Raw genomic sequence first — 18,095 nt, 5'->3', positions numbered from 1 at the left:
TATGGGGGTGATCAGTGTCGGGTGGTAGATATGGGGGTGATCAATGCTGGTGGTAGATATGGGGGTGATCAGTGTCGGGTGGTAGATATGGGGGCGATCAGTGTCAGGTGGTAGATATGGGGGGATCAGTGTCGGGTGGTGGATATTGGGGGGATCAGTGTCGGGTGGTGGATATTGGGGGGGATCAGTGTCGGGTGGTGGATATTGGGGGGATCAGTGTCGGGTGGTGGATATAGCGGTGATCTTTGCGGGTGATAGGGTGGATCACTTAGTCCACGGCTGGTGTCGGGCGGCAGAGGTCGCCCATGTCGGCGGTGCTCGGTCAGAGGAGGGCCGGGTCGGTGCTGCCGGTGGATCGTGGTGACTGGCGGTGACGCGGCGGCTCCGGTTGGTCGGCCCGTGTGATGTCACCGCTGTCTTCATTCGGAGGAGGCGGCTGCGGGCTGAGCTGTCAGTGCTGGGTCCGGGCATGGACGCGGGAGCTGCGGGCGGCGGGGACACGAGCAGACGGTGAGTACCGAGCAGGAGCCCGGAGTGCAGGGCCCGGACACCCGCCCGTGCACCGCACTCACCCGACACACGCCCGTGCACCGCACTCACCCGACACCCGCCCGTGCACCGCACTCACCCGACACCCGCCCGTGCACCGCACTCACCCGACACCCTGCAGACAGCTGTGAGATCAGCAGATAGACCCCCTGCACCCCACACCCGCCTCATAGATGGACCCCCTGCACCCCACACCCGCCTCATAGATGGACCCCCTGCACCCCACACCCGCCTCATAGATGGACCCCCTGCACCCCACACCCGCCTCATAGATGGACCCCCTGCACCCCACACCCGCCTCATAGATGGACCCCCTGCACCCCACACCCGCCTCATAGATGGACCCCCTGCACCCCACACCCGCCTCATAGATGGACCCCCTGCACCCCACACCCGCCTCATAGATGGACCCCCTGCACCCCACACCCGCCTCATAGATGGACCCCCTGCACCCCACACCCGCCTCATAGATGGACCCCCTGCACCCCACACCCGCCTCATAGATGGACCCCCTGCACCCCACACCCGCCTCATAGATGGACCCCCTGCACCCCACACCCGCCACATAGATGGGCCCCCTGCACCCCACACCCGCCACATAGATGGGCCCCCTGCACCCCACACCCGCCACATAGATGGGCCCCCTGCACCCCACACCCGCCACATAGATGGGCCCCCTGCACCCCACACCCGCCACATAGATGGGCCCCCTGCACCCCACACCCGCCTCATAGATGGACCCCCTGCACCCCACACCCGCCACATAGATGGGCCCCCTGCACCCCACACCCGCCTCATAGATGGACCCCCTGCACCCCACACCCGCCTCATAGATGGACCCCCTGCACCCCACACCCGCCTCATAGATGGACCCCCTGCACCCCACACCCGCCTCATAGATGGACCCCCTGCACCCCACACCCGCCTCATAGATGGACCATGTCCGCTCCTCTCCCCCCCCTTTTGTAGCCCATGTCTGCTCCCCCCCCTTTTGTAGCCCATGTCTGCTCCCCCCCTTTTGTAGCCCATGTCTGCTCCCCCCCTTTTGTAGCCCATGTCCGCTTCTCTCCCACGTTTTGTAGCCCATGTCCTCTCCTCCCCCCCCCCTTTTGTAGCCCATGTCCTCTCCTCCCCCCCCCCCTTTTGTAGCCCATGTCCTCTCCTCACCCCCCCCCCCTTTTGTAGCCCATGTCCTCTCCTCCTCCCCCCCTTTTGTAGCCCATGTCCTCTCCTCCTCCCCCCCTTTTGTAGCCCATGCCCTCTCCTCCTCCCCCCTTTTGTAGCCCATGTCCGCCCCTCCTCCCCCCTTTTGTAGCCCATGTCCTCTCCTCCTCCTCCCTTTTGTAGCCCATGTCCACTCCTCTTCCCCCCTTTTGTAGCCCATGTCCGCTCCTCTTCCCCCCTTTTGTAGCCCATTTCCGCCCCTCCTTCCCCCTTTTGTAGCCCATGTCCGCCCCTCCTCCCCCCTTTTGTAGCCCATGTCCGCCCCTCCTCCCCCCTTTTGTAGCCCATGTCCGCCCCTCCTCCCCCCTTTTGTAGCCCATGTCCGCCCCTCCTCCCCCCTTTTGTAGCCCATGTCCGCTCCCCCCCCCTTTTGTAGCCCATGTCCTCTCCCCCCCCTTTTGTAGCCCATGTCCGCCCCTCCTCCCCCCTTTTGTAGCCCATGTCCTCTCCTCCTCCCCCCTTTTGTAGCCCATGTCCGCTCCTCCTCCCCCCCCTTTTGTAGCCCATGTCCGCTCCTCCTCCCCCCCTTTTGTAGCCCATGTCCGCTCCTCCTCCCCCCCTTTTGTAGCCCATGTCCTCTCCCCCCCTTTTGTAGCTCATGTCCTCTCCCCCCCCTTTTGTAGCCCATGTCCTCTCCTCCTCCTCCCTTTTGTAGCCCATGTCCACTCCTCTTCCCCCCTTTTGTAGCCCATGTCCGCTCCTCTTCCCCCCTTTTGTAGCCCATTTCCGCCCCTCCTTCCCCCTTTTGTAGCCCATGTCCGCCCCTCCTCCCCCCTTTTGTAGCCCATGTCCGCCCCTCCTCCCCCCTTTTGTAGCCCATGTCCGCCCCTCCTCCCCCCTTTTGTAGCCCATGTCCGCCCCTCCTCCCCCCTTTTGTAGCCCATGTCCGCCCCTCCTCCCCCCTTTTGTAGCCCATGTCCGCTCCCCCCCCCTTTTGTAGCCCATGTCCTCTCCCCCCCCTTTTGTAGCCCATGTCCGCCCCTCCTCCCCCCTTTTGTAGCCCATGTCCTCTCCTCCTCCCCCCTTTTGTAGCCCATGTCCGCTCCTCCTCCCCCCCCTTTTGTAGCCCATGTCCGCTCCTCCTCCCCCCCTTTTGTAGCCCATGTCCGCTCCTCCTCCCCCCCTTTTGTAGCCCATGTCCTCTCCCCCCCTTTTGTAGCTCATGTCCTCTCCCCCCCCTTTTGTAGCCCATGTCCTCTCCCCCCCCTTTTGTAGCCCATGTCCGCTCCTCCTCCCCCCTTTTGTAGCCCATGTCCGCTCCTCCTCCCCCCTTTTGTAGCCCATGTCCGCTCCTCCTCCCCCCTTTTGTAGCCCATGTCCGCTCCTCCTCCCCCCTTTTGTAGCCCATGTCCGCTCCTCCTCCCCCCCTTTTGTAGCCCATGTCCGCTCCTCCTCCCCCCCTTTTGTAGCCCATGTCCTCTCCCCCCCCTTTTGTAGCCCATGTCCTCTCCCCCCCCTTTTGTAGCCCATGTCCTCTCCCCCCCCCTTTTGTAGCCCATGTCCTCTCCCCCCCCCTTTTGTAGCCCATGTCCGCTCCTCCTCCCCCCTTTTGTAGCCCATGTCCGCTCCTCCTCCCCCCTTTTGTAGCCCATGTCCGCTCCTCCTCCCCCCTTTTGTAGCCCATGTCCGCTCCTCCTCCCCCCTTTTGTAGCCCATGTCCGCTCCTCCTCCCCCCTTTTGTAGCCCATGTCCGCTCCTCCTCCCCCCTTTTGTAGCCCATGTCTGCTCCTCTTCCCCCCTTTTGTAGCCCATTTCCGCCCCTCCTTCCCCCTTTTGTAGCCCATGTCCGCCCCTCCTCCCCCCTTTTGTAGCCCATGTCCTCCCCTCCTCCCCCCTTTTGTAGCCCATGTCCTCCCCTCCTCCTCCCTTTTGTAGCCCATGTCCGCTCCCCCCCCCTTTTGTAGCCCATGTCCTCTCCCCCCCTTTTGTAGCCCATGTCCGCCCCTCCTCCCCCCTTTTGTAGCCCATGTCCGCTCCTCCTCCCCCCCCTTTTGTAGCCCATGTCCGCTCCTCCTCCCCCCCTTTTGTAGCCCATGTCCGCTCCTCCTCCCCCCCTTTTGTAGCCCATGTCCTCTCCCCCCCTTTTGTAGCCCATGTCCTCTCCCCCCCCTTTTGTAGCCCATGTCCTCTCCCCCCCCCCCCCTTTTGTAGCCCATGTCCTCTCCCCCCCCCCCCTTTTGTAGCCCATGTCCGCTCCTCTTCCCCCCTTTTGTAGCCCATGTCCGCTCCTCTTCCCCCCTTTTGTAGCCCATGTCCGCTCCTCTTCCCCCCTTTTGTAGCCCATGTCCGCTCCTCTTCCCCCCTTTTGTAGCCCATGTCCGCTCCTCTTCCCCCCTTTTGTAGCCCATGTCCGCTCCTCTTCCCCCCTTTTGTAGCCCATGTCCGCTCCTCTTCCCCCCTTTTGTAGCCCATGTCCGCTCCTCTTCCCCCCTTTTGTAGCCCATGTCCGCTCCTCTTCCCCCCTTTTGTAGCCCATGTCCGCTCCTCTTCCCCCCTTTTGTAGCCCATGTCCGCTCCTCTTCCCCCCTTTTGTAGCCCATGTCCGCTCCTCTTCCCCCCTTTTGTAGCCCATGTCCGCTCCTCTTCCCCCCTTTTGTAGCCCATGTCCGCTCCTCTTCCCCCCTTTTGTAGCCCATGTCCGCTCCTCTTCCCCCCTTTTGTAGCCCATGTCCGCTCCTCTTCCCCCCTTTTGTAGCCCATGTCCGCTCCTCTTCCCCCCTTTTGTAGCCCATGTCCGCTCCTCTTCCCCCCTTTTGTAGCCCATGTCCGCTCCTCTTCCCCCCTTTTGTAGCCCATGTCCGCTCCTCTTCCCCCCTTTTGTAGCCCATGTCCGCTCCTCTTCCCCCCTTTTGTAGCCCATGTCCGCTCCTCTTCCCCCCTTTTGTAGCCCATGTCCGCTCCTCTTCCCCCCTTTTGTAGCCCATGTCCGCTCCTCTTCCCCCCTTTTGTAGCCCATGTCCGCTCCTCTTCCCCCCTTTTGTAGCCCATGTCCGCTCCTCTTCCCCCCTTTTGTAGCCCATGTCCGCTCCTCTTCCCCCCTTTTGTAGCCCATGTCCGCTCCTCTTCCCCCCTTTTGTAGCCCATGTCCGCTCCTCTTCCCCCCTTTTGTAGCCCATGTCCGCTCCTCTTCCCCCCTTTTGTAGCCCATGTCCGCTCCTCTTCCCCCCTTTTGTAGCCCATGTCCGCTCCTCTTCCCCCCTTTTGTAGCCCATGTCCGCTCCTCTTCCCCCCTTTTGTAGCCCATGTCCGCTCCTCTTCCCCCCTTTTGTAGCCCATGTCCGCTCCTCTTCCCCCCTTTTGTAGCCCATGTCCGCTCCTCTTCCCCCCTTTTGTAGCCCATGTCCGCTCCTCTTCCCCCCTTTTGTAGCCCATGTCCGCTCCTCTTCCCCCCTTTTGTAGCCCATGTCCGCTCCTCTTCCCCCCTTTTGTAGCCCATGTCCGCTCCTCTTCCCCCCTTTTGTAGCCCATGTCCGCTCCTCTTCCCCCCTTTTGTAGCCCATGTCCGCTCCTCTTCCCCCCTTTTGTAGCCCATGTCCGCTCCTCTTCCCCCCTTTTGTAGCCCATGTCCGCTCCTCTTCCCCCCTTTTGTAGCCCATGTCCGCTCCTCTTCCCCCCTTTTGTAGCCCATGTCCGCTCCTCTTCCCCCCTTTTGTAGCCCATGTCCGCTCCTCTTCCCCCCTTTTGTAGCCCATGTCCGCTCCTCTTCCCCCCTTTTGTAGCCCATGTCCGCTCCTCTTCCCCCCTTTTGTAGCCCATGTCCGCTCCTCTTCCCCCCTTTTGTAGCCCATGTCCGCTCCTCTTCCCCCCTTTTGTAGCCCATGTCCGCTCCTCTTCCCCCCTTTTGTAGCCCATGTCCGCTCCTCTTCCCCCCTTTTGTAGCCCATGTCCGCTCCTCTTCCCCCCTTTTGTAGCCCATGTCCGCTCCTCTTCCCCCCTTTTGTAGCCCATGTCCGCTCCTCTTCCCCCCTTTTGTAGCCCATGTCCGCTCCTCTTCCCCCCTTTTGTAGCCCATGTCCGCTCCTCTTCCCCCCTTTTGTAGCCCATGTCCGCTCCTCTTCCCCCCTTTTGTAGCCCATGTCCGCTCCTCTTCCCCCCTTTTGTAGCCCATGTCCGCTCCTCTTCCCCCCTTTTGTAGCCCATGTCCGCTCCTCCCCCCCCCCTTTTGTAGCCCATGTCCGCTCCTCCCCCCCCCTTTTGTAGCCCATGTCCGCTCCTCCCCCCCCCCTTTTGTAGCCCATGTCCGCTCCTCCCCCCCCCTTTTGTAGCCCATGTCCGCTCCTCCCCCCCCCCCTTTTGTAGCCCATGTCCGCTCCCTTCCCGTTATGTCCTAGCTGTTCTCACTGCCTCCATGCTGCGGGTTTCCCGCTTTCTCAGGTTGTCTTCATGTCGTGGACGTATATCTCCCACCCAGGTGTCCTCCTCCGGCCTTTGCTCTTTGGTTCACCATTGTTCCTAGGTTGGACATGTCAGGGTGCCACCGTGTGATTGCTGTAGAGTCTGTGCACAGTGTGGTGGGGGTCCGCGTGCACACAGGTGTCCCCCGGCTGCTTCTGCTGTACCTGGATGTCTTCACGCTCGGCTGTACGCAGCTTTCCTCCCTGGTAATGCGGTAATCCATCAAACTCTATTATTGCCGCTGCCGTTGTCGCTGCTTGTGCGGAAATTCAGTAACTTTCACGTCAATCGTATTAACCCCGGAGGTGCTGGATTCCTTCATTGTGATTCTCCCTCTTGTGAGCAGGATGTGGACGCGCTAAATGCCTGATAGAGCAAAAGCGTACAAACAAAATATACGTGTAGTGCGCCACAAAGCGTCCCACCTATAGAAAGTGGAGCCGGTGACTTGACTGTTTTCTGGCTTCTTCGCCACTAGGTGGCAGCGATCATTAACCATCAGCGTCTCTGATTACTGACTACAGGGGATCATGGCAGCGCAATAAAAGGGCAACTCCACTCACTACAGATCAGATCCGACATCTGGGACGGTCCTGACACACATAGAAGTCCAGTATACAGCGACGTGTAAAAGTCTGTGCTCCCCTGCTCAGATTTCCTGTTGTTCTGAACAGTGAAGCAAGTTGAAGATGAAATGATCTAAAAGGCCGAAAGTTACAGATCACACATTTCCTTATATATATTTTCATCTTTTACATTTTAAAAATTACAAAAAGGAAAATGGACCGATACAAAAGTTTGTGCCCCCGGCGTGGTCAGGGCCTGGTAGCGCCCCCGGCGTGGTCAGGGCCTGGTAGCGCCCCCGGCGTGGTCAGGGCCTGGTAGCGCCCCCGGCGTGGTCAGGGCCTGGTAGCGCCCCCGGCGTGGTCAGGGCCTGGTAGCGCCCCCTTTTGCAGCCAGACAAGAGTCTTTCCGTTCTTGTTTGAGGGATTTTCCTCCGTTCTTCCTTGGAGAATTCCTCCAGATCTGTGAGATTCCTGGGGCGTCTTGCCTCCTCTGCTATTTTGAGGTCACAGATTTTCAATGATGTTCAGATCAGGGGACTGTGAGGGCCATTGTAAAACCTTCAGCTTGCGTCTTTTGAGGTCATCTATTGTGGATTGTGACGTGTGTTTAGGATCATTCTCCATGTGTAGAATCATCCTCTTCAGCTTCAGCTTTTTTACAGATGGTGTTATGTTTGCATCAAGAATTTGTTGACATTTCATTGAATCCATTCTTCCTTGTACCTGTGAAATGTTCCCCGTGCCGTTGGCGGCAACACAACCCCAGAGCATGATTGATCCTCCCCCATGCTTAATGGTTGGCAGGATGTTCTTTTCCTGTAATCCTGTGCCCTTTTTTCTCCACACATACCTGTGATCATTGTGGCCACAGAGGTCTATGTTACCTCATTGGTCCACAGGACTTGATACAAAATGCATCCGGCTTGTTTAGATTTTCTTTTGCACTTCTGAGGCTGAATTTTATGGTGAGGACGCAGGAGAGGTTTTCTTCTTCTTCTTCCATGAAGGCCATATTTGTGCAGGTGTCTCTGAGCAGTAGAACAATGGAACACAACTCCAGAGTCTGATAAATCTTTCTGAAGGTCTTTTGCAGTCGAGCGGGGGTTCTGATTTGCCTCTCTAGCAATCCTATGAATATAACTGCTATAATACTGCTCCTATGTACAAGAATATAACTACTATAATACTGCCCCCTATATACAAGAATATAACTACTATAATACTGCTCCTATGTACAAGAATATAAGTACTATAATACTGCTCCTATGTACAAGAATATAACTACTATAATACTGCTTCTATGTACAAGAATATAACTACTATAATACTGCTCCTATGTACAAGAATATAACTACTATAATACTGCTCCCTATGTACAAGAATATAACTACTATAATACTGCTCCTATGTACAAGAATATAAGTACTATAATACTTCCCCTATGTACAAGGATATAACTACTATAATACTGCTCCTATGTACAAGAATATAACTACTATAATACTTCCCCTATGTACAAGAATATAACTACTATAATACTGCTCCCTATGTACAAGAATATAACTACTATAATACTGCTCCCTATGTACAAGAATATAACTACTATAATACTTCCCCTATGTACAAGGATATAACTACTATAATACTGCCCCCTATGTACAAGGATATAACTACTATAATACTGCTCCTATGTACAAGAATATAACTACTATAATACTGCTCCTATGTACAAGAATATAACTACTATAATACTGCTCCCTATGTACAAGAATATAACTACTATAATACTGCTCCTATGTACAAGAATATAACTACTATAATACTGCTCCTATGTACAAGAATATAACTACTCTAATACTGCTCCCTATGTACAAGAATATAACTACTATAATACTTCCCCTATGTACAAGAATATAACTACTATAATACTGCCCCCTATGTACAAGAATATAACTACTATAATACTTCCCCCTATGTACAAGAATATAACTACTATAATACTGCTCCTATGTACAAGAATATAACTACCATAATACTGCCCCTATGTACAAGAATATAACTACTATAATACTGCTCCTATGTACAAGAATATAACTACCATAATACTGCCCCTATGTACAAGAATATAACTACTATAATACTGCTTCTATGTACAAGAATATAACTACTATAATACTGCTCCTATGTACAAGAATATAACTACTATAATACTGCTCCCTATGTACAAGAATATAACTACTATAATACTGCTCCTATGTACAAGAATATAACTACTATAATACTTCCCCTATGTACAAGGATATAACTACTATAATACTGCTCCTATGTACAAGAATATAACTACTATAATACTTCCCCTATGTACAAGAATATAACTACTATAATACTGCTCCCTATGTACAAGAATATAACTACTATAATACTGCTCCCTATGTACAAGAATATAACTACTATAATACTTCCCCTATGTACAAGGATATAACTACTATAATACTGCCCCCTATGTACAAGGATATAACTACTATAATACTGCTCCTATGTACAAGAATATAACTACTCTAATACTGCTCCCTATGTACAAGAATATAACTACTATAATACTTCCCCTATGTACAAGAATATAACTACTATAATACTGCCCCCTATGTACAAGAATATAACTACTATAATACTTCCCCCTATGTACAAGAATATAACTACTATAATACTGCTCCTATGTACAAGAATATAACTACCATAATACTGCCCCTATGTACAAGAATATAACTACTATAATACTGCCCCTATGTACAAGAATATAACTACCATAATACTGCTCCTATGTACAAGAATATAACTACCATAATACTGCTCCTATGTACAAGAATATAACTACCATAATACTGCTCCTATGTACAAGAATATAACTACTATAATACTGCCCCCTATGTACAAGAATATAACTACTATAATACTGCCCCTCTGTACAAGAATATAACTACTATAATACTGCCCCCTATGTACAAGAATATAACTACTATAATACTGCCCCCTATGTACAAGAATATAACTACTATAATACTACTCTCTATGTACAAGAATATAACTACTATAATACTGCTCCCTATGTACAAGAATATAACTACTATAATACTGCTCCCTATGTACAAGGATATAACTACTATAATACTGCCCCCTATGTACAAGAATATAACTACTATAATACTGCTCCCTATGTACAAGAATATAACTACTATAATACTGCCCCCTATGTACAAGAATATAACTACTATAATACTGCTCCCTATGTACAAGAATATAACTACTATAATACTGCCCCCTATGTACAAGAATATAACTACTATAATACTGCCCCCTATGTACAAGAATATAACTACTATAATACTGCCCCCTATGTACAAGAATATAACTACTATAATACTGCTCCCTATGTACAAGGATATAACTACTATAATACTGCCCCCTATGTACAAGAATATAACTACTATAATACTGCTCCCTATGTACAAGAATATAACTACTATAATACTGCCCCCTATGTACAAGAATATAACTACTATAATACTGCCCCCTATGTACAAGAATATAACTACTATAATACTGCTCCCTATGTACAAGAATATAACTACTATAATACTGCTCCCTATGTACAAGGATATAACTACTATAATACTGCCCCCTATGTACAAGAATATAACTACTATAATACTGCTCCCTATGTACAAGAATATAACTACTATAATACTGCCCCCTATGTACAAGAATATAACTACTATAATACTTCCCCTATGTACAAGAATATAACTACTATAATACTGCTCCTATGTACAAGAATATAACTACTATAATACTGCTCCTATGTACAAGAATATAACTACTATAATACTGCTCCTATGTACAAGAATATAACTGCTATAATACTGCTCCATATGTACAGGAATATAACTGCTATAATACTGCCCCTATGTACAAGAATATAACTGCTATAATACTACACCCATGTACAAGAATATAACTACTATAATACTGCCCCTTTGTACAAGAATATAACTACTATAATACTGCCCCTATGTAAAAGAATATAACTACTATAATACTGCTCCTATGTACAAGAATATAACTGCTATAATACTACACCCATGTACAAGAATATAACTACTATAATACTACACCCATGTACAAGAATATAACTACTATAATACTGCCCCTATGTAAAAGAATATAACTACTATAATACTGCCCCTATGTAAAAGAATATAACTACTATAATACTGCTCCTATGTACAAGAATATAACTACTATAATACTGCTCCTATGTACAAGAATATAACTACTATAATACTGCTCCTATGTACAAGAATATAACTACTATAATACTACTCCTATGTACAAGAATATAACTACTATAATACTGCCCCTCTGTACAAGAATATAACTACTATAATACTGCCCCTATGTACAAGAATATAACTACTATAATACTGCTCCTATGTACAAGAATATAACTACTATAATACTGCTCCTATGTTCAAGAATATAACTACTATAATACTGCCCCTATGTAAAAGAATATAACTACTATAATACTGCTCCTATGTACAAGAATGTAACTACTATAATACTGCTCCTATGTACAAGAATGTAACTACTATAATACTGCTCCTATGGACAAGAATATAACTACTATAATACTGCCCCTCTGTACAAGAATATAACTACTATAATACTGCCCCTATGTACAAGAATATAACTACTATAATACTGCCTCCTATGTACAAGAATATAACTACTATAATACTGCCCCCTATGTACAAGGATATAACTACTATAATACTGCTCCTATGTACAAGAATGTAACTACTATAATACTGCTCCTATGTACAAGAATATAACTACTATAATACTGCCCCTCTGTACAAGAATATAACTACTATAATACTGCTCCTATGTACAAGAATATAACTACTATAATACTGCTCCTATGTACAAGAATATAACTACTATAATACTGCTTCTATATACAAGAATATAACTACTATAATACTGCTCCTATGTACAAGAATATAACTACTATAATACTGCTCCTATGTTCAAGAATATAACTACTATAATACTGCTCCCTATGTACAAGAATATAACTACTATAATACTGCTCCTATGTACAAGAATATAACTACTATAATACTGCTCCTATGTACAAGAATATAACTACTATAATACTGCTCCTATGTTCAAGAATATAACTACTATAATACTGCTCCTATGTACAAGAATATAACTACTATAATACTGCTCCTATGTTCAAGAATATAACTACTATAATACTGCTCCCTATGTACAAGAATATAACTACTATAATACTGCTCCTATGTACAAGAATATAACTACTATAATACTGCTTCTATATACAAGAATATAACTACTATAATACTGCTCCTATGTACAAGAATATAACTACTATAATACTGCTCCTATGTTCAAGAATATAACTACTATAATACTGCTCCCTATGTACAAGAATATAACTACTATAATACTGCCCCCTATGTACAAGAATATAACTACTATAATACTGCTTCTATATACAAGAATATAACTACTATAATACTGCTCCTATGTTCAAGAATATAACTACTATAATACTGCTCCTATGTTCAAGAATATAACTACTATAATACTGCTCCCTATGTACAAGAATATAACTACTATAATACTGCTCCTATGTTCAAGAATATAACTACTATAATACTGCTCCTATGTACAAGAATATAACTACTATAATACTGCTCCTATGTTCAAGAATATAACTACTATAATACTGCTCCTATGTACAAGAATATAACTACTATAATACTGCTCCTATGTTCAAGAATATAACTACTATAATACTGCTCCCTATGTACAAGAATATAACTACTATAATACTGCTCCTATGTACAAGAATATAACTACTATAATACTGCTTCTATATACAAGAATATAACTACTATAATACTGCTCCTATGTACAAGAATATAACTACTATAATACTGCTCCTATGTTCAAGAATATAACTACTATAATACTGCTCCCTATGTACAAGAATATAACTACTATAATACTGCCCCTATGTTCAAGAATATAACTACTATAATACTGCTTCTATATACAAGAATATAACTACTATAATACTGCTCCTATGTACAAGAATATAACTACTATAATACTGCTCCTATGTTCAAGAATATAACTACTATAATACTGCTCCTATGTTCAAGAATATAACTACTATAATACTGCTTCTATATACAAGAATATAACTACTATAATACTGCTCCTATGTACAAGAATATAACTACTATAATACTGCTCCTATGTACAAGAATATAACTACTATAATACTGCTCCTATGTTCAAGAATATAACTACTATAATACTGCTTCTATATACAAGAATATAACTACTATAATACTGCTCCTATGTACAAGAATATAACTACTATAATACTGCCCCTATGTTCAAGAATATAACTACTATAATACTGCTTCTATATACAAGAATATAACTACTATAATACTGCTCCTATGTACAAGAATATAACTACTATAATACTGCTCCTATGTTCAAGAATATAACTACTATAATACTGCTCCCTATGTACAAGAATATAACTACTATAATACTGCTCCTATGTACAAGAATATAACTACTATAATACTTCCCCTATGTACAAGAATATAACTACTATAATACTGCCCCCTATGTACAAGAATATAACTAATATAATACTGCTCCTATGTACAAGTATATAACTACTATAATACTGCTCCTATGTACAAGAATATAACTACTATAATACTGCTCCCTATGTACAAGAATATAACTACTATAATACTGCCCCCTATGTACAGGAATATAACTACTATAATACTGCCCCTATGTACAAGAATATAACTACTATAATACTTCCCCTATGTACAAGAATATAACTACTATAATACTGCCCCCTATGTACAAGAATATAACTAATATAATACTGCTCCTATGTACAAGTATATAACTACTATAATACTGCTCCTATGTACAAGAATATAACTACTATAATATTGCCCCCTATGTACAAGAATATAACTACTATAATACTGTCCCCTATGTACAAGAATATAACTACTATAATACTGCCCCCTATGTACAAGAATATAACTACTATAATATTGCCCCCTATGTACAAGTATATAACTACTATAATACTGCTCCTATGTACAAGAATATAACTACTATAATACTGCTCCTATGTATAAGAATATAACTACTATAATACTGCTCCTATGTACAAGAATATAACTACTATAATACTGCCCCTATGTACAAGAATATAACTACTATAATACTGCTCCTATGTACAAGAATATAACTACTATAATACTGCTCCTATATACAATAATATAACTACTATAATACTGCCCCCTATGTACAAGAATATAACTACTATAATACTGCCCCCTATGTACAAGAATATAACTACTATAATACTGCCCCCTATGTACAGGAATATAACTACTATAATACTGCTCCTATATACAAGAATATAACTACTATAATACTGCTCCTATGTACAAGAATATAACTACTATAATACTGCCCCTATGTACAAGAATATAACTACTATAATACTGACTTTCTGTTTCTCTCCTCCTCAGTTGTGTGTTGGTTCTGTTCCATCCTGTGTGCTGGGATATAGCGGTTGTATACAGCGCGGGCGGGAGGTGAATAATCAGGTGCAGCCCGGATGTGGATTCTCTTGGAATGTTACTGAGGAGCTGGAGTGACCTGGCAGTGAAGCGCGTGGTGAAGCGGCGGTGGTAATCATCATGGTGTCCTCTGCATTGTGCTCTAGGAAAATGGAGAGGAGAAACGATATATACAACACACAGGGCTGAGGTTCCTAATGGACTAGCACCTTACAGGAGGTATGTGGCATCAAGCGCCTCGTGAGATGTGCGTGACTGCAGCGCCCCACTCTGGACTTAAGGAAAGTTGTCTGTCAACACTTGAGATCAACAGCAGAATAGAGTGCAGCTCTGGAGTATAATACAGGATGTAATTCAGGATCAGTAATGTATGTACACAGTGACTGCACCAGCAGAATAGTGAGTGCAGCTCTGGAGGATAATACAGGATGTAACTCAGGATCAGTAATGTAATGTATGTACACAGTGACTGCACCAGCAGAATAGTGAGTGCAGCTCTGGGGTATAATACAGGAGGTAACTCAGGATCAGTAATGTAATGTATGTACACAGTGACTGCACCAGCAGAATAGTGAGTGCAGCTCTGGAGTATAATACAGGATGTAACTCAGGATCAGTAATGTAATGTTTGTACACAGTGACTGCACCAGCAGAATAGTGAGTGCAGCTCTGGAGTATAATACAGGAGGTAACTCAGGATCAGTAATGTAATATATGTACACAGTGACTGCACCAGCAGAATAGTGAGTGCAGCTCTGGAGTATAATACAGGATGTAACTCAGTATCAGTGATGTATGTATGTAAACAGTGACTGCACCAGCAGAATAGTGAGTGCAGCTCTGGAGGATAATACAGGATGTAACTCAGGATCAGTAATGTAATGTATGTACACAGTGACTGCACCAGCAGAATAGTGAGTGCAGCTCTGGGGTATAATACAGGAGGTAACTCAGGATCAGTAATGTAATGTATGTACACAGTGACTGCACCAGCAGAATAGTGAGTGCAGCTCTGGAGTATAATACAGGATGTAACTCAGGATCAGTAATGTAATGTTTGTACACAGTGACTGCACCAGCAGAATAGTGAGTGCAGCTCTGGAGTATAATACAGGATGTAACTCAGGATCAGTAATGTAATGTATGTACACAGTGACTGCACCAGCAGAATAGTGAGTGCAGCTCTGGAGTATAATAGAGGATGTAACTCAGGATCAGTAATGTAATGTATGTACACAGTGACTGCACCAGCAGAATAGTGAGCGCAGCTCTGGAGTATAATACAGGTGGTAACTCAGGATCAGTAATGTAATGTATGTACACAGTGACTGCACCAGCAGAATAGTGAGTGCAGCTCTGGAGTATAATACAGGATGTAACTCAGTATCAGTGATGTATGTATGTACACAGTGACTGCACCAGCCGAATAGTGAGTGCAGCTCTGGGGTATAATACAGGATGTAACTCAGGATCAGTAATGTATGTACACAGTGACTGCACCAGCCGAATAGTGAGTGCAGCTCTGGAGGATAATACAGGATGTAACTCAGGATCAGTAATGTAATGTATGTACACAGTGACTGCACCAGCAGAATAGTGAGTGCAGCTCTGGGGTATAATACAGGATGTAACTCAGGATCAGTAATGTAATGTATGTACACAGTGACTGCACCAGCAGAATAGTGAGTGCAGCTCTGGAGTATAATACAGGAGGTAACTCAGGATCAGTAATGTAATGTATGTACATAGTGACGGCACCAGCAGAATAGTGAGTGCAGCTCTGGAGTATAATACAGGATGTAACTCAGGATCAGTAATGTAATGTATGTACACAGTGACTGCACCAGCAGAATAGTGAGTGCAGCTCTGGAGTATAATACAGGATTTAACTCAGGATCAGTAATGTAATGTATGTACACAGTGACTGCACCAGCAGAATAGTGAGTGCAGCTCAGGAGTATAATACAGGATGTAACTCAGGATCAGTAATGTAATGTATGTACACAGTGACTGCACCAGCAGAATAGTGAGTGCAGCTCTGGAATATAATACTGCAGGTAACTTAGGATCAGTAATGTAATGTATGTGCACAGTGACTGCACCAGCAGAATAGTGAGTGCAGCTCTGGAGGATAATACAGGATGTAACTCAGGATCAGTAATGTAATGTATGTACACAGTGACTGCACCAGCAGAATAGTGAGTGCAGCTCTGGGGTATAATACAGGATGTAACTCAGGATCAGTAATGTAATGCATGTACACAGTGACTGCACCAGCATAATAGTGAGTGCAGCTCTGGAGTATAATACAGGATGTAACTCAGGATCAGTAATGTAATGTATGTACACAGTGACTGCACCAGCAGAATAGTGAGTGCAGCTCTGGAGGATAATACAGGATGTAACTCAGGATCAGTAATGTAATGTATGTACACAGTGACTGCACCAGCAGAATAGTGAGTGCAGCTCTGGAGTATAATACAGGAGGTAACTCAGGATCAGTAATGTATGTACACAGTGACTGCACCAGCAGAATAGTGAGTGCAGCTCTGGGGTATAATACAGGGGGTAACTCAGGATCAGTAATGTAATGTATGTACACAGTGACTGCACCAGCAGAATAGTGAGTGCCGCTCTGGGGTATAATACAGGAGGTAACTCAGGATCAGTAATGTAATGTATGTACACAGTGACTGCACCAGCAGAATAGTGAGTGCAGCTCTGGAGTATAATACAGGTGGTAACTCAGGATCAGTAATGTAATGTATGTACACAGTGACTGCACCAGCAGAATAGTGAGTGCAGCTCTGGAGAATAATACAGGATGTAACTCAGGATCAGTAATGTAATGTATGTACACAGTGACTGCACCAGCAGAATAGTGAGTGCAGCTCTGGAGAATAATACAGGAGGTAACTCAGGATCAGTAATGTAATGTATGTACACAGTGACTGCACCAGCAGAATAGTGAGTGCAGCTCTGGAGTATAATACAGGATGTAACTCAGGATCAGTAATGTAATGTATGTACACAGTGACTGCACCAGCAGAATAGTGAGTGCAGCTCTGGAGTATAATACAGGAGGTAACTCAGGATCAGTAATGTAATGTATGTACACAGTGACTGCACCAGCAGAATAGTGAGTGCAGCTCTGGAGTATAATACAGGATGTAACTCAGGATCAGTAATGTAATGTATGTACACAGTGACTGCACCAGCAGAATAGTGAGTGCAGCTCTGGAGAATAATACAGGAGGTAACTCAGGATCAGTAATGTAATGTATGTACACAGTGACTGCACCAGCAGAATAGTGACTGCAGCTCTGGAGTATAATACAGGATGTAACTCAGGATCAGTAATGTAATGTATGTACACAGTGACTGCACCAGCAGAATAGTGAGTGCAGCTCTGGAGTATAATACATGATGTAACTCCGGATCAGTAATGTAATGTATGTGCACAGTGACTGCTCCAGCAGAATAGTGAGTGCAGCTCTGGAGTATAATACAGGATGTAACTCAGGATCAGTAATGTAATGTATGTACACAGTGACTGCACCAGCAGAATAGTGAGTGCAGCTCTGGAGTATAATACAGGATGTAACTCAGGATCAGTAATGTAATATATGTG

General features: G+C 45.6%; 1 protein-coding gene across 2 annotated transcripts in view; it reads left to right on the top strand.

Annotated features, from left to right (window-relative positions):
- Positions 1 to 277: 277 nt before the first annotated feature.
- The window catches only part of LOC141266097 (leucine-rich repeat-containing protein 24-like), a 241,208-nt gene continuing 223,390 nt past the window's right edge, over positions 278 to 18,095 (top strand). The window contains exons 1-2 of one of the 2 annotated variants that reach the window (XM_073680008.1): positions 280 to 510; positions 14,414 to 14,683. Coding sequence is in view for 1 of the 2 variants with exons in the window: in XM_073680007.1 (XP_073536108.1) it covers positions 470 to 510 (41 nt within the window). In the remaining variant the exon portion in view is untranslated. Of the gene's footprint in view, positions 511 to 14,413; positions 14,684 to 18,095 lie in introns of both variants that reach the window. The other variant, XM_073680007.1, reaches the window with a different exon arrangement.

The sequence above is a fragment of the Phyllobates terribilis genome, unplaced genomic scaffold, assembly GCF_046119375.1.
Source record: "Phyllobates terribilis strain yellow unplaced genomic scaffold, ASM4611937v1 Scaffold_4__5_contigs__length_816908805, whole genome shotgun sequence".
NCBI classification, from domain to species: Eukaryota; Metazoa; Chordata; class Amphibia; order Anura; family Dendrobatidae; genus Phyllobates; species Phyllobates terribilis.
Note: the sequence above shows the minus strand (reverse complement) of the source record. Positions and strands in the feature narration are given on the sequence as shown.